This window comes from Rhipicephalus sanguineus, chromosome 10, assembly GCF_013339695.2.
Source record: "Rhipicephalus sanguineus isolate Rsan-2018 chromosome 10, BIME_Rsan_1.4, whole genome shotgun sequence".
NCBI lineage: Eukaryota > Metazoa > Arthropoda > Arachnida > Ixodida > Ixodidae > Rhipicephalus > Rhipicephalus sanguineus.
The window spans coordinates 116633551-116657307 of NC_051185.1; the positions used below are offsets into that span (position 1 = coordinate 116633551).

Consider the following 23757-nt stretch of genomic DNA (forward strand, 5'->3'; position numbering starts at 1 on the left):
GCCAACCGCGAAATATTCTCGGCGAATAATTCGAATATATTGATAGAGCAATGTTTGATTCGTACTACAAAATGTAAATTTCCCCGCGTTTGAGAGATGTTATGTAACCCTGAGTTTTCTACGTTTGAAATTCGTATTTTTGGAGCATGCTCAATAGCCAAACTAGTGTGGTCTTAACGAAACGGACATGGAAAGGCGCAGAGGGAAGCGAGCACGTTGTCATTGCCCAAAACTGACGCCTGCGAAGCGTGTCTGTAGATGTCTTTTCAAGTTCGTGAGCAATATAACGCGCACAAATTAAAGTAAATGTCCAATTAACGTTAAGCAAGTAAGGACCAAGTACAGTGTTCGCGCAATTCTCATTCGGCCGTGTGCAATAGCTCATGCAAAACCCTTCGTGCTAGCAGACGACCCTCGCTCTCCTAGCGCTAAGCGCGACTGCAGCGCTGTGGTGGCGGGTGCGGCGACAGGCCGCCTCCTCCCTACGCGCGCCGCGAGGAGATACGGAACTGAAAAAGTATCTATAAACGTTGTCGCTGTCTATCTCCAGAAAACCGAGCACCAGCTTCACGCGGTCACCGCGTTGGAGACCCCCGAACCGGCTTCTTGCGTGAAAGGTAGCCACTTCGCTGAATGCAAAATATGTGAGATATCTCGTTAGAGTACTGCCTGTATAACCAAACGGAGCATGACAGAAAGAAGCCTCAAGTCAGCGATCGCACGGGTTCGCGACGACTGACGGTGCCTCTGCATGTGTGAGCGTCTGCATGTATGCTCGTACTGATGGTTTCGCTTTTGCTACGAGAGCGTTTTGGCACCGCGCTGTGAACTTTAGGCCGCAAAATATGAGAATTTGTGAGTACACAACAACTACTGTTGCGCGGACTCTATCAGAGCAGTTCAAAAACAATTTCGTTACAACTACGGCTTCGGTGCGCATGGCAACTGTGTGATGTGCTGTCGCGACGATTCAGTGTTTTTTTAGGGGCGAAGCTCCTTAAGGCGGCACCCGTTCGTCCCTCGTAGTCGTCGTCGTCGTAGTAGTACTAGTAGTAGTAGTCGTAGTCCGTAACAAGTCTTACGCTTTGACCTCCAAGGTGGTGCCGGTGGGAGATTTTTCCTGTGCGTTGTTGAACAATAAAAAATTCGCAGCGTGCGCGTTAACTAAAAGCCGAATTCTTCTGTCTCTCATTCCCCATTAGCAGCCATTGGCATGTTCCAGTAGGAAACGTTAGTAGAAGTAGAAGTGTAAGTGTTAGCTAAAAGCCGACTTCTTCTGTCTCTCATTCCCATTAGCAGCCATTGTTTACCTCCAAGGTAGTGCCTGGTGAGATTTCTCCTGTGCGTGATTAAACAATAAAAATTTTGTTCAAAACGCCGTTGATTGATGAAATAAACCAACGAAAGACGCCAGATGTTTTGTAAAAGCAGAACGAAAGAACGCCAGATGTTTCTAAAGCAAAACGAAGAGACGCCAGCTGCTTAACGAAACACGCCAGATTTTTCTAAAGCAATAGTTTTCTAAACAATGAAAATTCACAGCGTACATGTAAAATTAAAGTGAGCTGCAAGTCGTCATAACTCATCGAACCTTTAGTGTAAACGCGCCCGATCTCACGTCGGTGATGATGTACTGGGCAGAATTCACGGAAGATTCACGGTTTACCGATGAACCTCCGCAGCTTCGCCCACTCATCTTCATTCACTCCGTGGATATGCTGTGATTTTTTTTTCCGGTCTAAATTCGTGTAAGTTTTAATGTCATTTGACGAGTTGTCTTCTCAGCGGGCAAATGCCGCTGCTTCTGTTTCTTTATTCAGTGCATTCGTTTCATTTGGTGCTCACGCAAAACGTGAGCAAATGCAACGCCTTTTTTAATGCTTCTTAATTATCGTTCCATTTGCATTCCACTGAACTTGCTGCTCTCTCTCATCAACAAATTCATAGACCAAAGCGTCACCACTTCGAGATTGCTGGTGGAAGGAGAAGTAGTCTACAAGACCGAGCATGGTAGTAGCATGCAACGTCAAGGAAAAGAAAGAAAATACAGTAACGTTCGCCGTACTTGTTCTGCAAACGTCGGCTGTGAACTAGGACCCACGTGAACTTGAAATAGCGGTGAATAAAATAGAAGTTATTGCAGTAACCAGCAGCGGCAAAACAAGATAGCAAATATTTGACGAGTCCCCCAGCACTTTTGGCAGCAGTGTCGTGTTTAACGCCAACAGGGTGGCATCTTTCCCAGTAAATAAACGAGGCTCCATCAAAATACATGTGGTTGGAGAGGCCCAACGTCAGTTTGAGAGTGACGCAAATAAATTTGGGACATTGTGTTTGCGTCAGGTGAACGCAAGCTTGACTGAAAAAATGTTATTGCCAGCATAAATGCAGCACACAGCCGCACCATTTGACTCTCGCTATGTACGTCCACCAGCAAACGTCCCGTAGCTTATGAAGGCGAAAGCCAGATGCCTCTTCAAACGGGAAGATTGACCGTCGCGGCGTCAAGACGAGTGACGCAAAAAAATAATCGTCACGTGATGAGGTCATCATATGACGTCATCATGACGTCACAGACCTCCTAAATTTGTAACTTCATTATGACATCACCATGACGTGACATAACGTGATGTCACATGATGACGTATTCACATGACATGGTCCCTTTGCATCGCTTCCATGATCGGTGATGGCGTTATCGTATGACGTCATCATGACGTCACAGATCGCCAAAATATGTAGCGTCATTATGGCGTCACATAACGTGACGTCACATGTTGAGGTATTCAACGTCATGGTCGCTTTGCATTGCCTCCGTGCACGGTCACGGAGGCCGTGCAAAACCGCGTTAGGTGCAAAAAGCTTTTGGAGGGGGGCGCGGGAGAATCAATACATTGACTGACAAGAAGATGGCTTTCGCCTTCCAGTCATCTTTGGCGAGGGCATAAGGGACCCTGTGAGTTTTTTTTTAATTCAACGTATCTAAACAATGACTTGCGCATCTGCAGGCGATTTTGTGGACGCTGAGCACGGGGCCTACGATCAAAAGGTCGCACGGGAGGGTTCTGAGATGATATCGCACGTGGTAAAAGGTAGCGCCTTTTCCATCCTGTGGCAATAAGCATCATTTCCCGGCGGGAAGCGCGCGTCAGCCATCGTCTCAGTGCGCGCTGTCTACTACTCACCGAACATCGCAGGCCCGACGCAGTAACGAAAGTCTTCGTCGCGCAAGCGCTTGTTGCACACAAGACTCGTAGCCGATGGCTACTTGCCGGTTCTTATCTTTACAACCCATGCTTCAGGCAGTTTCTTGTCCCGCGGTTACCGGTGCAGGCTGACACTAGGCTCCGTTGCGTAAGCCCGGCACTGCGGCACCGAGCGGTAGAGCCCCATGTTCGTCGCCTTCGGAGGCAGCCACTCTATTACAGTGGTTTCAATTGAGCAGAAAATGCGAGAAAACTTTCGTATTTGAACAGACCGCAGCGCATGTGGTACTTGAAACTCGTTTTCAAAGCACGCGGCAGCGCTCCACAAGCAGCCGACACGGCCGCTGAGACCACGTGATCCTGCCAAGCACGTCACGCAGACGGTGGCGCCGGCGTTTCCAGTGGTGGGCCTCGAGGCCAATAGACTTCACTTCCCGGCTTCCCTCAGTCAGCGAAATCGGCGCGTGCCTCTTGTATACGTGACAACGGGCGAAAAAACCACTTAAGGGATTAAAACTTCGCTGATCCTTCGCATGCCTCGGGCGATCACTGTAGTGAAACGTTCTATGTTAAACTTCGAAGAATATTTGCTGAAGGAGATTGCGTTATTATAGTCTACCAGATGGCGTTCCCGTGAACGACGTCACATTTTGAGCAAATATTGAGAAAAGAAGTCTAGCCAGCGCTCAGACACTCGTGTTAGGATTGAATCGCATTTGTCGAGAATCTTACTGAATGCGCTGTTCAACAAAAGAAGCGTTTTGGGCCAGCCATACGCGGAAAGTCTATGGCATGGAATTTCCCTTTGAATTCTTGAACTAGGAATGTCGCTGGTCTTGTGGAAACGTTGGCATCGAGCGACATTCTCTGTATTAGGATTTCCAGCACCCGAAGCATTTATCTGCTATGAATTAAGTGATAGAAACAAAAAAAAATTGCCGCGTATCTGCGTGGTTCGCTGCAAATGTCGTCGACAGGCGATAGTCTTCTGCCAGCCGTACTACATGAGTCCTGGTCTCAACCGCGACCACCCGTGATGCTGTTCCCAGGGCCACTGCCAGGTGGCAGCACCATATCGTCGGCAGAGGGCTTTTTCGTGCATAGCGTCGCATTTTCAGCGCAGCCGAAGAAACACTAGGGTCTTTAGAATTACGTGTCTATGTATTTTCTAGCGAAGGAACACACCACCTAATACTTACGTATTGATGTTGCGCCTCAGATATGCGTAATTGCTTTTTGATCGACAATGTACACAAGTATGAATGCAGCTACCAGTTCAAGATGGCTGGGCGTTCAGCAAGTGCTTAAACTTTGGCCAAGTGGCCGAATCGTGCGACAGACAGACAGACGGACAGAACAAAATTTCTGCGTTCAAGTATCCCCAAAAAGACTATTGTCTTTAAAAAAGTATCAACAAGCAGAATGATGCTACGAGTGTAGTTGCCGTAAAGCGACACCGCGTGACGGTGCATCAATGGGTGAACCTTTTCAATCTAACACGCCAAGGATGAGCAGGCGCCTTTGACAAAGCGCCTTGACACATGGTATCTACAGTATCTACAATAGCTTCGTAGATTACTAACTTGCTTTTCGAATGTCGTTATCACTATTTTATTGTTCGGCTAATGACTTGCTGTTGAACTTACTGACAGTAATTAGGACCGCATCCAAGGTAACACCGCCTTTAAGATATTCTGCGAGGTTTGCGTTCAGTGCACTGCGTGTTGTGACTCAACTGAATATGATTTATTCTTATTTAAAAGGGGTCATCACGTTTCGACACGTGGACTGCGCGGTTTTCAAGAAGTTGTATTTAAATCCCTCAATAGAAAAAAAATCGGATACGCAGCATCACACCGTTGCTCTATTATTAATCGTGCTGTACCAGAACCATGCCCTCGCGTAGCTGGGAATCAACGAAAGAACGCTTGGAACTACAAGGACATTAATTTAAGTCGTTGTACTCGCAACGTTCGCGACTACCTTCCTTTAATCCCACAAACACGTGTTCTTTGTAGTGGGGCACTCTATATTTTTGAAGCATTATTCAGACCTTTGAATTAGGACGTCATCAGCCAGGCGCTCACCTCGGCTCATAAGGAGAGTCAGTAATTAATGCAGCCCACTTCATTTGTGTATCGTGCCAGTGTTGCTGAGAATTTCACGTCGTTAGCGCCAGCTGGTCAGAATTCCGGCCAGTGAGAGAGTCGTGAACTTGATAAAAGTAAATTCTGAGAAATTCTGTGAAGGCGAGATCTGTTTAGGAGTCAACCTGTATAATGGGGCGCCGTCGAATATTATCGATCACCTCGATGAAGTTCTCGGATATCTTTAACCAAAGTTTTCTTATTTTGCCCGAATAGAAATGCTGCGACGGAGCAGTTCATGTTCGAACCCACTGCCTCCATCATAACAGAGCAATGTCATCACTAAATCTTAATTGACATGCAGTTAAGTCTCTGCAAACCAGTGGCCTCTCCCTTTCCCGAAGAAAGCAAAACCGGCTATCGCTCGACAAACTTGATTTTGTCGCGTTAAAGAACGCAACATTTTTTTTTTCAATATATGCTTAGCCGGCACTTATCGAAGTTCGTGGGATGAAGAGATAGGCACCTTTACTGCAGTCAGAGAGAATGCTGACTTCTGCTTGTAGACTGCATTATTTTACAGTCACCCCCGCGTTTGAAGCAAGTGTACTGTCGACCGCAAAAGTTTGCGGGATGTGCAGCGCGTGGCGGAGCGACGGAAAACTGCATTGCTGCGTCACCTACCGTGATGCGGCGGGTGTTGAGGCTATCGGCCTCGGCGATTAGCGACGGCGCGTTTAGACAACGTGCCGTTGCCGCATATAATCTCGGAGGCTGCGGCCGATAGCCTCAACACCCGCCGCATCACGGTAGGTGACGCAGCAATGCAGTTTTCTGTCGCTCCGCCACGCGCTGCACATCCCGCAAACTTTTGCGGTCGACAGTACATGTTGTTGACCCCAGTTATCAACCGTCAGCGTGGCCAGCTCAAGGGTTGCAAGATTGATTACGTCACAGCTGATGGCTAGCGAAAACTAGCGGGAACGGTGCGATAAGAACTAGCCGAACGTCACTGCCCTCGTTCGTTAAAACTTACAAACATGCGCACACAGCTTCCATTCGCAGGCGTAGTTTCCTACTATATTTACTAGAGGGAAATGCGGCGCTGCAATCTTGCAGCCACCATGGAAATGATGGGTAGTACATGGATTTGCCCAGTCTACGCGCTTGAGGCATAGAACGCACTTGTGGCTATGTTTATTGTCATGTTTTGACTTTTGTTTCTTACAAAAGAATGCCTCGTTGTGAAGCTCGTGAGCTCATTTGAACTGGTCCACCTAAAAGGTTCAGGGTGGTGTAGTGGGACCGCGGAACTGTTGCTGAACTTTGTCTTCCGACAAGGCTGTTTTAGGCCACATGGAGCCCCACGGAGGCGAAAGAACGAAGCTTATGTAAATCTAGGTACTACCCATTCTTCCCATGCTGGCTGAATCGTCCTGTGTTGCAGCTCCCTTCGATACTAGCGCCACATCTCCCTCTAGCGTACCATTAGGAAACCCTATGTTCGTAGGTTCTTCGTAAAGAAAATGCAGCGCGGGACGATTTCGCTTGTTTTTCGTGCAGGACGGGGTCCGTCACCTCCTTCGCCATTGAGACTAAGCCTACTGGAAGGCGAACAGACGTCACTTCCTTGCCCCATCAACATGACGTCGATGGAACCGGTGTCTGTCGTCTGGTTCCGCGTAGCAGACGTGAAGTTCAACGTGTCCAGCTACCTACCTCAAAGCGTGGACAACCACATGATACCAAAAAACGTTTACGCGTTGGTGGCTCCAGAACCACCGTCGGTCACTGTGCTGGGAGCTAGTGTTGGACTAGTGGACGGTGCTCATTGGAAGCAGCCACCATGGACGGGCAGGGCGTTCTTTTCGCTGCTCAGTGATCCACCAGCTTTGCTCCTGAACCGGCTGAATCGATCGGATACTGGACAGTACGTCTGCAACGTGTCGTACCGTAGTGACAACGTAACCAACGCCGGTGTGGCCGTAACCGAGGCTGTCGTCGAGCTATTCGTCGCGGGTGAGTTGCTTCATCGATGAACTGAATTTCACCTGTAGAAAGCTTCATTACTGGAAGGAGGCAAAAAAGAAAAAGAGAGAAGGCAGGGAGGTTAACCAGACATATGCCCAGTTGGTTACCCTACGCTGGGCCAGTGGGAAAGGGGAATGGAAAAATAAGAAAGAGAGATATGAGGGAAGGAAAGAAGCAAATGACCAATAAGTGCGCTGACGCGTAGGTGGCGGTGGCACTGTAGAGTTGTCAAAGGTATTAGCACAGGCCCGTAGTCCTTAAATAGCACAAAAGTGCTTTACCTGCCTTGTGAGCCGACGAGCGATAGTGTGTGTTTGAGTAAGGAGATTGAGTGTGCGTAAAATGATCCAGTGACTGCTTGTACACTTTTTTTTCCATCACTGTTCAGACCTCTCGAGAAAAAAAATCACAGGATCCCTTATGCATTGGCCTAAGACTACTCGAAGGAGAAAGCGATCTTCTCCTTTTTTTTCTCAGTCGGTGTATTAATTCTTTAATTCCTTTTGGTTTATAATTCTCAGAGCGAATGTCTCAAAGGCACGTACTTCGGATAATAAGGAAGGAAGAAAAAGTATGCATACACTGAGAACGTAATCTACGACAAAGAAAGCACTTGGCATATTTCCAAACTACGCGTCTGCATTGTTGAAATTTTGAAAGCGATATCTGCATAAGAGATAATAACTGTTGGGGTTTTACATCCCAAAACCACCATACGGTTATGATGGACGCCGCAGAAGAAGGCCCCGGAAAATTTGGCCATCTGGTGTTCTTTGACATGCAGCTAAATCTAAGTACACGGTCTCTAGCATTTCGCCTCCATCGCAATGCGGCCTCCGTGGCCGGGATTCGATCCCGCGACCTTTGTGTCAGGAGTCGAGTGCCATAACCACTAGTCCACCACGGCGGGTATGCTTGAGAGATAAAAAATGAGGGAAATTAAGGGGAGGGCAACCAAAAGTTCAATAAGGCCTCAATAGATTTCTGTTGAGACGACAGTTCGGATCGGCATTCTAGTACTGACCGTTCCGACTGGGACCTGTCGTCAAGGTGAGCCAACACAGCTGCTAGAGGCAGTCTCTGCGCGCTGTAGCGAGGACACTGACAAAGAATGTGTTCTATAGATTATTCAATGTCGCAGTGGTTGCCAGCAGCACTGTCTTCCATGCCGTTTCGGAAGGCAAGGTATTTGGTGAAAGTGACTCCAAGCCGCAGTTGGCAAAGCGCCGTTTTTTCGAGTCGGGAGAGTCCGGACGTGGGACGAAGTCGACGAAAAGTGTCCTGTATATGTGCTTGAAGCGAGGTACATTCATAACGCAAAATACAGAGACGACCTGCTGCGCACTCACTTTGGATGTATCACGTTTTTCTTTGTATGTTGATACTATGTGTACTGTTTCATGCTTCTTAAAACAACGGTAACTCCTTTTAAAAAGTACGAGTGTGGTGGTGCCTGAAAAGTGAATTTTCAAATATGTGAGCTATCACTCGACGACAGCCGGCACTGAATACCCTTTTTTCATGCTCTCAAGAAATGGCTTTCGAAAAATCAGTGTCCAATATATATTTTTCTGGTGAAAATGTCTTTATGTCCACCGCTCCCCGTCGTCTTATTCTGTTGCAAGTCTATTGTCCGAGTGAAGTGTAGAGGGAGCTGTTTTATTTTTTTGTGCTGGATTATATATTTCTGACAAACGCGGGTTCTCGCTTAAAGAAACCAATTAGCCTAAAGACACGAACGTACTTTCACTCAGTCAAGAAGCGCTGCAAGAGAAAACAAACCGGCTTTTTCTCACCTTGCGGCACTATAACAAGCCTCTTGAACAGGTCATATTGGTGCTTAGAATTTTTAACAGCATTTATTAGGGAGTTCTTTTTTTGTGTATCTGTATGTGTGTGTCCGGTATTTCGACATACGCAAAAGGCGTTTGCGAAATACTGGGTGGACGGACATTGCTGTTGACATCTTGGGACGCTTTGTCTGACTATAATTATTATCTTAGGTTTAACGTCCCAAAACCACGATATGATTATGAGAGACGCCGTAGTGGAGGGCTCCGGAAATTTCGACCACCTGGGGTTCTTTAACGTGCACCTAAATCTAAGTACACGGGCTGCATTTTTGCCTTCACCGGAAATGCAGCCGCCGTGGCCGGGATTCGATCCCGCGATCTTCGGGTCAGCAGTCGAGCGCCATAATCACTAGAAAAATACGTGTTTGTTTCTTTTCACTGGGTGTTCTTAAAGTAAATAAAATCGAGAAACTGCTTGGCTGCAATAAACAAGCTCTTATTGTGCAAAAGCACACTTTACAGCCACGTCAGGCGATGCTTGACCACTGCTTATCAAGTCAGCTTTTGAGGCTGGGCCACGCGAATTTCGAGAGTGGACCAAGTCAATTTTTGGAGTGGGTTTGTGCGTGGGCTAAATTGATTATTGAATTAGGTAAGGTCAATTTTGGGGCTGATTGAAGTCCATTTTAGGAGGGGGCAAAGGCAATGTACAGCACGCCCTGACAACGTAGGACTGGGCCAAGCCCATACTTTCCCGTGCCCGACTAGACTTATCAACGGCCAAAATAGGCCTAGTTCAATACAAGGTCAAACTTCGGGTGGGCTCATGCCGTGTCTTAGGGATGGTCAACGTACTAAACCATGCGTCAAGGAAAGAAGACTTTTAAGGGCTCGTATTTCTTTGTTAGACACCATATTAATGATAACTAACAGACAATAATGCCAAGTAAAGTATAGAAGATGTTATTTGTAGTAATTATGATATAAGTGGGAACAAAGTAAAGTGGACGAAAAGGTAACTTGCCGACGGCAGGGACCGAGCCTGTGACCCTCGAATAACGCGTCCGATGCTCTACCTATCTCTTCGCCCACTTTACTTTTTTCGTCATTATATCATAATTACAACAAATAACATCCCCTGTACTGTCCTTGGGATTATTGTCTGTTAGTTCTTATTAAAGCTTGCATCGCTATTTGTATCCTGCAGGGCAACTGTCAAATTGTGCATTGCTTATGTAAAGTATGAGCCCATGGATAAAAATGCGAGCACGAGTTAAAAATGAGTACAGCATCGTTCCTAAAGTCGAGCCCACTTTGATAATATCCAAGAACGCTTGATGATACTCGGGCTGTAACGTAGGCAAATCTTCAAACCGCGCAGCTCATTAGGTCGAACGCAAAGTCAACTTTTCGTGGTTTATTACATTGATGGCGGAGGGGGGGGGGGATGAGTGGGAGGGGTGCGTCATAGAGTATCTGATATTAAGGAAAATCAAGAAATGCGTAACAAAATAAACACGTGCAGTCTAACATCGTGCGATGCAAGGTCGACTTCCTCGAGTGTCTATAGATGGTGTGCGGCGAGCTCATCACATGTCTAGCTCGTAGCCGAGGCTGAGAACTGCAAGAGCCGCATCGGAAAGTGCCCACAGCGGGTTTCGCATGAAAAAGAAACTTCTCCGCGGCCATTAAGCCTAAGGAACTACCGATACGAGACTCTGTAGTTACGCGCATAATGTTGTACCTTCACATATTTTGCGTCTGCGGTGACTGTGGTTTGCTTAGTACGCTTAGTTAAGGTTGTTATCTGCTTGCGCCTTTGTTTGTCTGAAAGCTTAGCGACTCAGTAAAAGCAAAACATAAAATCACTCATGCTGTCTTTCAGGCAGATTTATGGCATACTTTATTTTGTGCCTAGACGGTGGAATCACTTAATCTCTCTGTCTAAGGGTATGCAATCAGGCATTTACGATTTCAATGTATTTTAATATTTCAGCCTTTTTCAAGCATAGGTACTTATCAGCTACAGGTTTCGGTGGCGGCGTTGTCGTACGTAAAATACCTGGCGCAGAATGCAGCCCTGGAAGGGACGGTTCACCTGCGTATTTGAATAATTGATACCCTGTAGATCGTGGGCTTTTCGGTGGTCAGCCGTTTCTCATATGGCAATCTAAATCTTTCGTCGAGGTCACTTGTCACTTGTCAATGTTGCCACATTTCATTGTTGCCTGGATATGAACGTGTGGCATGGGCTGACTTCTGGCCTTGTTGGTACGGTGTTTTTATGGCCGGAAAAAGTTCGCCGCTATATCGTATCTACACAGGATATCCCACAACATAAAAAAGGTGGGTGCTCGTGCAAACGTTGGCGTCGTGTTCACGGCCTCAAATAAGTTGGCTAAACTTTGCAAAAGCAGCAACCCAGTTGCTCAAGGAAGGCTTGGGTGCAGTAAGAACCACAGGGCACGTTACGTGCCCTGCAAGGAAGGTGTTGTTTACCAGATCCCCTTATCGTGTGGTAAGCATTATGTAAGACAAACGGGGCGTTGTCTTAATGACAGGCTCAGGGAGCACTGCAACAATGTCAGGAAAGGCAGCGATGGCTGGTTAGCCAAACACTGCACCGCGTGTGTTTGCGTTCCGCTTTTTGATAAATGTTTCATTGTCCGTAGGCATCTTGACAAAACTACTCGTTTAATCATCGAATCGGCAACTATACACAGGCTTGGCGAAGATTGTGTTAGCACCCCGTCACTATCGCTAACTAACAAATAACTTGTGTTCCTCGACGGTACTGTACCTGCGCATGCGTGATTTTTCCCAAGTGTATAAATATGTGTGATCACGATTCAAATAAATCATTTGTTGAAAGTTAGCGCCTGTGTACGTATTCTCCCTGCTTGTCCCGTCTTCATAATTCTGCGCTAAACGCTTCAGATATGAACGTGTGGCTGTCGTTGTTGCATGTAGCGTGTTGAGCTGCTAAGCACGTAGATGAAGCTCCCATTCCCGGCATGGAGGAAGGAAAATTTTAAGAGAGAGCATTGCGCACTACGAAAGAAAGAAAGAAAGAAAGAAAGAAAGAAAGAAAGAAAGAAAGAAAGAAAGAAAGAAAGAAAGAAAGAAAAGCAGCAAGTCAGGCACGCACACGCTAATCTTCGCTGGCCCCATGTTCTCGGTAGGGAAAGGGCTGCTGAAATTTGTTTTTTGTAATTAAATCAACTAGCCCCGTTCGCTGATCGCTAAAAAAGTCATCATCATCAATAGTACAATCATTACTGTTACTTTATTGGTTCAATCATTCATTGATTTATTCATGACCCTCCTAACGATGCGTTACACGAAATGTTCGGAAGGCGGTTAACAAGAAGTATACGATCACCAAGAACGGTCAGCGTTCTGTAATGCTGTTGGTTTTCTCAAATGCAACCGGTTGCTGGTGACTGCTGCCAACCTTCTTCCTTCTTTACCTTTATTTCTATTGTTTCGTAGGTCACCACATTCTTCCGGTTTGTTCACTGGTGCACTGAGGACGGCTTTATCAGTAAGGCCTTTCAGCTAATATTAATGATACCTAAGCTAATGCACGTATGCAAAGTTTAGATCCGCGTCGCGCACTTAGAGGCTGAGCTGTCAACGGTATAAAAGGCTTCGCGTAACGAATTTACGAAACCAGGCACATCTAAAGCCACTCGGGCACACTTCAGGTTTCCGGAACCTGATCCGCTTATCTTGTCCCCTGAAGTTCACCGCATAATTAGGTGCGACGCGGAGATGTATAGACACATGACCTGGTTTCAAAGTGTTGCGGAAGTTTGCCGCTTATGGCATTTCATCGCACTCGAGGATTTACTTACGCGCTGCCTACGCTGACGTCATCAATAAGTTCACTTGACAACCAGAGCCTGGCGTGTGCCCATTCAACTGCTTTTCAGACAATCCAGTTTCGTCGCTCCGTCTCCTTGGTATCTCCCGCGTTCCGCGATGGCATTTTGATACCAGGTGATATTATTAGTATCTTTCTTAGTAGCCTTTTTTAGTAGCTTTTTGTTTTCTTATTATGACACGATCCATCATGAGAACCACTTGTAGCACAATATAATAATAATTTGTGGGGATTTACTTTCCAAAACCACGAAATGATTACGAGAGACGCCGTACGGGAGGGCTCCGGCAATTTCGACTACCTGTGGGTTGTTTAACATGCCCCTAAATCTAAGCTAGAGGGCCTGTAGACTTTTGCCTCCATTAAAATGCGGCCGCAGTAGCCAATTGTAGCACAGTAACTGTCAAATTAGTACTACTGAAAATTGCTGCGTAACTCATCCACTGTGTGTGAAATATGTAACGGCCTTGCGGTTTCGTTCACTGCCAATGAGCGGCCACCAAATAATGTAAAATATTGTTTTAACTTGTTGTGGGCGCAGGTGCCTCTGTCAGGCGTTGCTCGCCATTTGCTCCTCTCCCTTCCTTGAAGTTGTATTCAATATCAGCTAAACATTAATTCATTCATTCATTCATGTCTTACGCACAATCGATTCCTAAAATGTCGTGGTACAACTCGCTCGCTACCATAGCCACAATTTACGAACGTTCCTGGCGTGGTAGAAATATTCCAAGATGCAAAACCTACAGCCGTGTGGCATTCCTTTTCTTTCGCCTAATATTGGTTTCGCGGCAACTGTATTGTTGTTTTTACAAAAATCTCGCATACAAATTAATGCGGCTTCAGTTGCTTTTTCGGCATCGCAATTCAAGGTGCGTATTGTTTTCACGTTTCTTGTCGACTACTGCTGCACAAACAAGGGCTGCAGTACTTATGTATGTATGTATGTATGTATGTATGTATGTATGTATGTATGTATGTATGTATGTATGTATGTATGTATGTATGTATGTATGTATGTATGTATGTATGTATGTATGTATGTATGTATGTATGTATGTATGTATGTATGTATGTATGTATGTATGTATAAAGGGAATTGATTGAGGGACTCGGTTCTTTGCAAGACGCAACCTAACGAAGCAATCAAAGCACGGAATGCGCTATCTGTAGGTTTAAGTTGTAGTGTAGTAAGTATTAGACAGGGGGGGTATGGATAAGGATATGGACAGGAGGTACGACAAGACAGCTTTCCGCCGATGAGAACTTTCGAAGGTGTGAGTTCAGGGCCCATAGGAAGCAAGTTGTTTTATTAGCGGAGCTGTTTACCTTCCCGCTGATCCATGACGGGTAAACAGAAGTGAGCATCATCATGAACAGGAACGTACTTTCTTCGTCCTCTTCTGCTTCACTCTAAGAACACATGCGCCGATTTCTCCGGCAATAACTCTGACAGGCATGAGAACGAGTACAGGCAGTGAGAGAAGAAAATGAGATGGAAATAAAGAGAAACAGAAAAATTCTTCGCGAGGCGGGATTCGAACCCGTGTACATAGGATCCGAAGACTAGCATCGTAACCACTTAGTTATCCAGGTACGCTAGCAGTGCATATCATAGCCTTCTATAGTATAGTATAGTATATTATAGTATGGTATAATATAGTATAGTATAGTATAGTATGGTATAGTATAGTATAGTATAGTATAGTATAGTATATTATAGTATAGTATAATATAGTATAGTATAGTATAGTATAGTATGGTATAGTATAGTATAGTATAGTATAGTATAGTATAGTATAGTATATTATAGTATAGTATAATATAGTATAGTGTAGTATAGTATAGTATAGTATAGCAAGGATGCGGGAAAGGAGCGTGAGCGTGAGAAGGAGGGCAGAGATCAAACGATAGCATAAAAAGAATAATAAAGAGAAATAGAGAGAAAATGATAGAAAGACAAAGCAGGCGAGCGAAAAAGAAAGGGGAGAGAGAGATAGAGGAAGAGAGAAAGACAGAAATAAATAGATATAAACACACAAAAATACACAGCAAACACAGAGAGAAGAGAGAAAAAGAAAGACAGTAAAAAAGAAAGAGAAAACTAAAGAGAAACAAAGCAGGCCGGAGGAGGGCAAAACTTTTATTGGAAACCGTTGAAAATGATTTCCTCCACTGCGGAAGTCGACGACGGTTAGTCGGTTGGGAGCACCTGCTCTTTGGCGGCTTGGCGTAATACAGAGACCACCTCCGCCTCTGCCCGCCTCGTGATCCAGACCTACTCGTCTGGGTCGGAGCTGAGCAGTGTGGCCTCCCACGGCTGTACCGTGGTAATTTGCAACCCCTGTGGGCTAACATGGATACGTATACTGGGACAGCCCCATAGCATGTGAAAGAGGTCTGCCCGGTGGGCTCGGCACAGGCTGCACTGAGGTGTAAACGTAGTAGGACTGTAGGATAGATGTAGGAACACAGAATCGGTGTCTACGTTCAGGCTTGGCGCCACTAGTGCAAAGCTGCCTTATTTTTTTCGTCCACATCAATTCAGTTCCATCTTTGTCGTCATACTACACAGCTGTATGAAAAGCAACTTAGAGAAGGCATAGAAGAGCAGTGAGAAGGCAGGAGGAATAAAAGTTTATTGTTCTAAACGGTATTGGCGTGCAAATCCCGCTTCTACCCTAAGTGGGAGGTCTCCTTATTCCAGAAGCTCCCTGGCCTTCGCTGCCTCATTGGCCCTCGCAACGAGACGTCGTTGTTGGTCCAGGTCCTCTGAGACGAGATTGGCCTCCAACGTGTCAAGGTCTTCGCTTTCTTGACAGGTGTTAGATGCACTCGGCGAAGGCGATTTGTCTGTGTGTATATGTGTATATTGCACGGGTACGCTGCGAGGATCAGGTATGCCAACGTGTAAGGTGCGCCGCAAATTGGACAGAGATAATGTAACGTCGAGCAAAATCTGTACATGAGTATACTTAGCATATAGATTTCTGCTTAGAACAAAGAGTTAACGATTTAAGAGACCCATTTGCACTCCAGTGTGTATAGGATTATGTTTAGAAAAAGTTTCTTTCATCGTAAGACGCTACGAACACTTAGTAACAGTGTCCGTACTACAAGAACACAGTAGAACACCTCGAGAACTGATGATTTAAAGCGCCAGCGGAAGGAGTAAGGCTACATCTTATCGAAGACAGTGTCGGCAATTGCTCTAGCTAACATTCCGACTATCTGATAAATATTTTTTCATGGTTTGGCAGCAACAACTGATGTCTATCGTCATTTCAATCTTCTCCATAATTAACAAACACCCTTTAGTTCAATAGGCCCCCAAAATATTCAAAACGAGCGAAAGTGCATTATGATAGGTTAATATTTCCAATTTTTTGCCGTGTACAACTTTTACTCGTATCTCAGTGCAGATATGGTACCGCGCCCCGGCCAGAGAGCGCATACTGCCGTGAAACTATGCCGCCAGACGGTGCTGCGCAGAGAAGGCGTGCTCAGAGTGCGTCATGTGCAATGCAGGACGCACTGACCATGCATGGGCAGTGCCTCAAGTTAATGCGGCTGTAACGAGGCTTATAGGCATAAAAACCGTTAGTGGTATACAGCATGCAATGCAGTGTCAATATTCTATCACCACATAGCAACGCATAAAAAAACAAGTGAGGAGATTTGAAACGAAAATCATAAGAAATTTAAATTGATATCAGATGTTTGCAGCGAAGCTGTCCCTGTGCCGTCATCGTCGTCGTAGTAGTAGGAGTAATAGCAGCAGTAATAATAGTAGTAGTAGTAGGTGCCACGCAGGTCACGTGACCAGAGGGGGTACTGATAAAAAAATAATAAAACAAGCTGATGCAGCTCAAAATGATTGTGATGATGATCAAACTTTTCTACGAATAAATACAACGAAATGATAATGATGAGGGTGCTGGCGAAAACGTTGCCGACACTTAGGAGCGAAATGTAATGCTTGATGAAAAAGGCGCGGCTTCGCTGTCCAACGGTTTTAACGGCGTGGAACTGGCTAGAATTTATTTTGAAATTATATCCGTTTGTTCATATTGCTCCTACTGTACATAATTGGTGAAAATGTGTGTGCCTAAAGAATTATTGTTACTGCAAAACTAAGCGCCTCACATTGCGCAATCATAACAATACACTTATAGCAATCAGCATAACTGGACTAGGAAAACTTTACTTAGATCCTGCATGACGCGCTTAGCGCGTAGCGGGGCTTCCCCCACGTGGGGACCGACAGGGAATACTCGGCGGCCGCTTCGAGGGCCTGCTGGACGGCCCATTGCTTGTCGGCGAGAAGCGAGCTTCGGAGGGACTTGTCCCACTTGTCCGAGGTTGAGTTGAGATAAGCGTTTCTACGCTCGCAGAGCATGTGATGAGAGTGTCGCCTTGTATCCGCTCGAGGGGCACGTGTCGCTGTGGTACGCGTTGGTGTAGAAAAGCGAGTGTTTGGCGGGGTTGGGGTGCGTGTGCGTTTATAGTACGCGTAAGGTCAGTGCCTGCGGCCTGTTAAGTTTCAGATGTGGGGGCGGAAAGATGCGGCGTCCCAGGTAGTATTGTTTTGTGATTTCGCTGTACGTAATAGGTGGATCCCGGTTGGCCTCTAGCTCGGCGAGATGGGGTTGCCCTGCGATTGCGCGGTCGATGAGCGCACGCGCGCGTCGTCGTGGGCAATCTCGTTGAGGTTGGACACCCGACCGAGATGGACAGGGAACCAGATGACGGTGTGGAACTTGAGGGTACTCGAATCCGCACTGCGAACGATGCGTAACGCTTGGTCGGAGACGACGCCGCGTTCTAAAGCTTTGATGGCCGGTCTGGAGTCGCTGTAGATGACTTCCCGTTTGCTGTCGAGCACAGGTAGGCTCATGGCTACTTGCTCCACCACTTCAGGGTCTCGGGCGAGGATCGTGGCGGAGGTGAGGATCTGCTGCGTTGATGAGACCGCGGCGAAGGCTGCGTTGTTTCGTTAGGCAGTGGTGTATTGATACTGACAAAATTGTACCTGCGCCGCCGTCGGCACTGATGAGGCATAAATCATTTCATGAGGATATCCGTACCAAAGAGTCACGGTTACCCTTCCATAACATTCCCTATAATACCTTATGGCCCGCCTCGGTGGTGCAGTGGTTACGGTGCTCGCCTGCCTACCCGAATGTCGCGCGTTAGATGCCGGCCACGGGGGTCGCTTTTCGATGGCGGCGAAAAACTAGAGGCCCGTGTACTGTGTAATGTCAGTGCACTGTCAGGGTAACTTATGGTTGGACGTAACGTCAGCACTCACGTTAGAGCACACGCGCCAGCATTATCGAAACAAAGTGCGCTTTACGGTGCGATGATGCGAATATCAGACGTAACGTTCGTTAGCGTATTCCTCCGAGGTCGAGCAACGCTGGAATATAGCTTGCTGAATGATGGGAATGAAACTGAAATGTTTATTAGACCGCTATAAAAGCAAAGCCAACATTGGCACCACAGACGTTAACCTGACACGACGCCTGTATCGTAGGAGTACACATGTAGGGTTTATTGCTTTGTTATAAAATTAGATACCCAGCACTATTACCATAATTGACGTTTCATTGACATTACGCCTGCATACGGTCTTTTTACAAAGCAATTTGTAGACCTGGCGTGACTCTGTGGTAGGATATCTGACTGCCACGCAGAATGCTTGGTTCCGATTCCTGCTAGGGTCCTAATTTTTATTCTTTGCATTCATCTGGTCTACGCTGCTGGTGCCGGCTTTTCTTAACGCTCTCGCATTTAAATTAACAATGTCCGTTCTCGCCGTTCCTGGGTAGTTATAAACTGTCAGTCACCTGTGGCGCATACCCGTATACGGCGTCCCGTGGTAAACGGGTATGTGCCACACGTGTCAGGAAGAAATGGTTTCGCAAAGTTCGCGACAGGATTTTAACGTTATTCATGCCATGACCAGAGAGTCATATTCGTCAAATCCTCTTACCCGCCCATGGCAATTTTGGTCTACACCATGTTAAGGAGGCGATCACGAGAGCACCCAGACGTAGGTAGCTAGATGGATAAAAATAAATAGATACGTAGATAGAAACGCTGAAAGTGCCTTTGGCTCGCTAAGAAATGCTTCGCATATGATATTGCCTTTCCGTGCCGGCAAATATTGTGTGTTACACCTTCTGAGAAAGGCTTCTTCCCCATTCGTTTGGATAATGCCAGGGGGCGCTCGTCCAGTGCGGATGTGCGAACACGTCGGCTCCCGTTTGTGCAAACGTTTTGGCACTGATTTTTTGCCTCAACCAGCAAGAACTGTGCATCATTCGACGCCGTTCCTTGCAGTGAACCAGCGGATACCAATCTTACCGGTGGGTGAAATTCTTGGACTTACTCAGGACTTTTTACCCCACGCCACGCAGACGCCTAGCGCGTCGACGCGTTTCTCGGGTTCTCCAACAGCGTCGCGACGACGCCTAACGCGTCGTCGGGCTAGAGCATGGCCTCCAACCCCAATGTGTCGGTTGTAGAAGGCATGGACATCAATCCAGAAGAAGCGGAGTGCGCAGGATGGATTGAAGTAGCCAGCAAGAAGAAACTTGCCGAGTGGGCGGATTGTAACGCTGGTAACGCGCCCACGACAGCGACAGGAAGCGGTAACGGCGGCTCCCGCACTACCGCCACACAGAACGTGTTGAGGCGTGTTGTGAAAGCTTCCAGGATCCCGAACCTTCCCAGGGATCACTTTAAGACCATTATACGGCCACGTGGAGGAATGGGTGTCAAGAAGACAGACCTTCTTATCTTCAAGCGCTCGCTTGCAAAGGCGGCTTCCCTAACAGCGGAGCAGGTGTTCGACGACACGCTGTGCACGAACCCCTTCCAGAACATTTTCGTCGTTGCCACGCCGTTCGAGGCGAACGCGCGCGCCTACGCCAGGGTCCAAGAGATAAGTATGGGCAAGACTGTCATAGGCTTGACGGCTTACGTGGCTGCGTCAACGGATCACTCCTTTACACATGTAAAGGAGTGATCCGTTGAATCAATGTGGATCTCAGTGACGCAGAACTGACGGAGATGATCGTCAACCGGAGGCACCCCGATGCTCTGGGAGTTCGAAGAATCAAGAAGACACCAACAGTGATCGTGTTGTTTGATGGACAAAAGGTCCCCCAACACGTCCTGTGTGATGGTGTTCGATACCCATGTTCCTTGTATCGCAGGCAAGTGGACGTGTGCTATGCGTGTGGTGATCTGGGCCACAGGTCCGATGTTTGCCCCAAGGGCGATGACCAAAAGAAATGCCGCGGATGCGGCGTGCAGTCACCGTCACCGGATCATCAGTGTGATCCAACGTGTGCCATCTGTGGCGGAGCGCACCCAACGGCGGACCGCAAGTGCAAGAAGCGCTTCCAGGTGCCGTACATCGTGCGCCAAAGACGGCGGCACCGCCGAAGGCGCGCGCGGCGTGGCTCCGACACAGCTGGTGGCGAAGAAGCAATGGCGGAAGAAGAACCCTTCTCCAGCCCTCATCGCGGCAGATCGGCATCGAGAGGACGCTCCCGCTCCAGAGGACGCTCCGGCAGCAAATCGCGCTCTCGCTCCAGAGGGCGTGACAAGGGCAGCAGCCGCTCCCGTTCCAGAGGACGATCGGATTCCAAGGGCCGAGTCCAGAAACAAATGTCTTGGGCGGACAAGGCCAGGATGAACATCCCAAGCGGCCAAGAGGTAATGCAGGGCATTTTACCAGAGCAAAAAAGAGAACAGAGATTTTAATGCTTAAAAAAGAAAATGCAGAGCTTAAAGAAGCACTACGTACGCTGAGGTCCGAGTTCGAGCTCTTCCGTAACTCGCGTGAACCCCGTGCAGTCATCACACCTATACCGGTTCAAGCAGAAGGGTTGAATAAGCGAAAGGCCGTTTCCCCACCCGCGACCGTGGAAAGCGAGGCAATGCAAAGTGACGAGTCCTCCGCTCAGGTCCCTGAGCAAAATGTACTCGCGTCTTTAGCGGCGATTGAGGAATCGCTCAAGCAGATGAGAGAGGCCTTAGCCGTTAATTCTAGCACAATCGAGCGTATGGACGGGAGCGCCTCCCACCTGGCACGTCGAGTAGGATTCCTCGAATCTAAAATGAAAATCATCGACTCTAGCAAACTCCAGACGACCAACACCGGTACGATTCCAAAAGCCAAGATAGTGCAGCAGGATTCGGACGCTACGAATTCGTCGCAAGCTATGCTCCTTCAATAAAATTCAACATGGCGGGCCAAACCGGAAACATAATTATCTGGCAGTGGAATTGCGCAAGTTTCTTAAGGCGTAAAGCTGCTCTACTGCAGCTCATCAAAGCACAAGCGTCAAGGCCGCACGTCCTGCTCTTGCAGGAAACCCTTAGCGAGAAGGTAGTTCTCTCGGGCTACCGTTCGATTAGCCAAAAAGGCGCAAATGGTAGAGGTATCGCGACGTTGATCAGGAAAGATACCTCCTTTGAGCAGCACGAAGTCAAAATTTGCGACTCGGATGAGAGATCCGGCCTCGAGGCACAATTAATTGCAATCATTCCCAACGGCAAAATCCGAAGTAACATCTTCGTTTTTAACCTGTATAGCCCTCCTTCGGCTTATAAACATAACATCCGCTCACTCCTTCATAGGGTCGCAACTGCCGCCAGATCGCACCCTTTAATAGTGGCTAGAGATTTCAACGCTCCCCACCCGTCTTGGGGTTATGTTACGAGGACAAAGAAAGGGGCCAATCTAGTTGCCGCCAGTATAGAGTTAAACCTAACGCTTATCTCCGACCCGCGTTTTCCCACGAGGCTGGGAAACTCGGTCGCCAGAGACACGATGCCTGATCTCAGCTTCACTAGAAATGCGGTGGTCCAGTGGTCCAACCTACAGGAGAACTTGGGAAGCGACCACAGCATCATAGAACTCCGGATGGAAATAAGAGCACGATCCCCGAGAACCTATAAATATACAGACTGGGACCTTTTTAGGCAAATCAGAGGTGAAGATGAGTCAGTACACGACACCTTCAGTGAACTTTTTGTAGAAATCCAGAAGGATGTCGAGAAGGCCACCAAAGAAATAGTCACAGAATTTGATGCCCCGGGGATGGATGCAAGGTTAGCGCACCTCTTGGACGCCAAACGCTCTCTCATCGAGAGATGGAAAAAGCAAAGGCTTAATCGCAGACTACGGAAAAAGATTGCGGAGCTCAATCGGCACATTGAGGAGCACTGCTCCGAACTCCACAAACAACAGTGGAGGGACGCCTGCTCGGCTGCGGACGGGAAAATGCGCAAAGGAGGCAAATGGACCCTCTTCAAACACCTCCTAGACGATGGACAATCCAAAGGCAATCAGAAACTAGCCATAGACCGACTTATTAATAAGGAGAAAATGGCAGGCATCTCAGAAGCTTCCCAATTTCGGATACTTGCCAACAAGTACCTTCCAATTAGCCAAAACTCAACTTCTGTCCCCCACCGGTATGAGGGCGTGCGTTCCCCAGAGTTGGACGCTCCCTTCTCGGAAGCTGAGATCAGGGAAGTGCTCCATAGCCTAAACGGAAGGTCTGCTCCAGGACCTGACGGAGTTACTAATCGGGTCTTAAGAAATTTGGATGATAAAGCCATTCAGGCCTTAGTGCAGGAGATAAACAGGGTATGGGAGGAGGGCGTCGTACCGGAAAGTTGGAAGAGGGCCACAGTGGTCCTAATCCCCAAACCAGGTAAATCACCCAGCTTGGATCACCTCCGCCCGATCTCTCTTACTTCTTGCCTTAGCAAAGTAGCGGAACATGCAGTGCAGAACAGGATCTCGCGCTACATCGAGAGGAATGACCTATTCCCATATAATATGGTAGGTTTCAGGCCCTCACTTTCTACGCAAGATGTCATGCTCCTCCTCAAAACACAAATAATTGACTTTCCAAGCAAAGATGTAAAAGGGGTCCTCGCACTGGACCTCTCTAAAGCCTTCGATACCGTGAAACACGACTATATTCTTAAGGAGATATCGGCTTTCAACCTGGGAGTTAAATTCTTCTCCTTCGTTGAATCCTTTCTCGAGAGCCGGACGGCGGCAATAAAATTGGGACAATCAATCTCAGTGCCTTTCAAACTCGGACGAAGGGGTACTCCCCAAGGGGCAGTTATCTCCCCCCTTCTATTCAACATAGCCATGCGCAAGCTGTCGGAAAGTCTTTCAACAATTCCTAATGTCGGACACGCTTTATATGCTGACGACATTACAATCTGGTGTCCCGGAGGATCGGAGGCGGCGGTTGAACAAGCTCTGCAGGGGGCTCTGGACGTTACAGAGTCATTCCTGGAAGGTACGTGACTGGCGCTTTCGCCAGAAAAGTCGGAACTCCTGCTGTACAGACAGGCTAGACGAGGTGCTAGGGGTCTCACCCCACTCGATCAGGTGCCCATTAGCGTTTGCACCAAGGACGGTCGCACAATTCCTAGAGTCGATTCTATGAAAATTCTGGGGCTTTTATTAGACTCTAAGGGATGCAACGCAAAAACTATAGCCCATCTCACCACAAAAACGGAGAATATTCTAAGATTAATTATGCGGGTGTCCAACAGGAAGGGCAGCATAGGCGAGGATATCCTCCTTAGGGCTCACCACGCTTTCCTCATGAGCCATATAATTTACAAAGGTGCTTGGCGTCCCAATCACGGCTAGCACAGAAAAGCTCATGAAGTTGGGAGTGCACAATACCACTTCGGAATTAATT

General features: G+C 47.4%; 1 protein-coding gene across 1 annotated transcript in view; it reads left to right on the top strand.

Moving 5' to 3' along the window:
* Window positions 1-6861: 6861 nt before the first annotated feature.
* Window positions 6862-23757, top strand: part of LOC119406679 (hemicentin-1) — a 63485-nt gene continuing 46589 nt past the window's right edge. Inside the window, exon 1 of the mRNA XM_037673409.2 lies at window positions 6862-7312. Coding sequence (XP_037529337.2) covers window positions 6937-7312 — 376 coding nt within the window. The 5' untranslated portion in view covers window positions 6862-6936. The remainder of the gene's footprint in view (window positions 7313-23757) is intronic.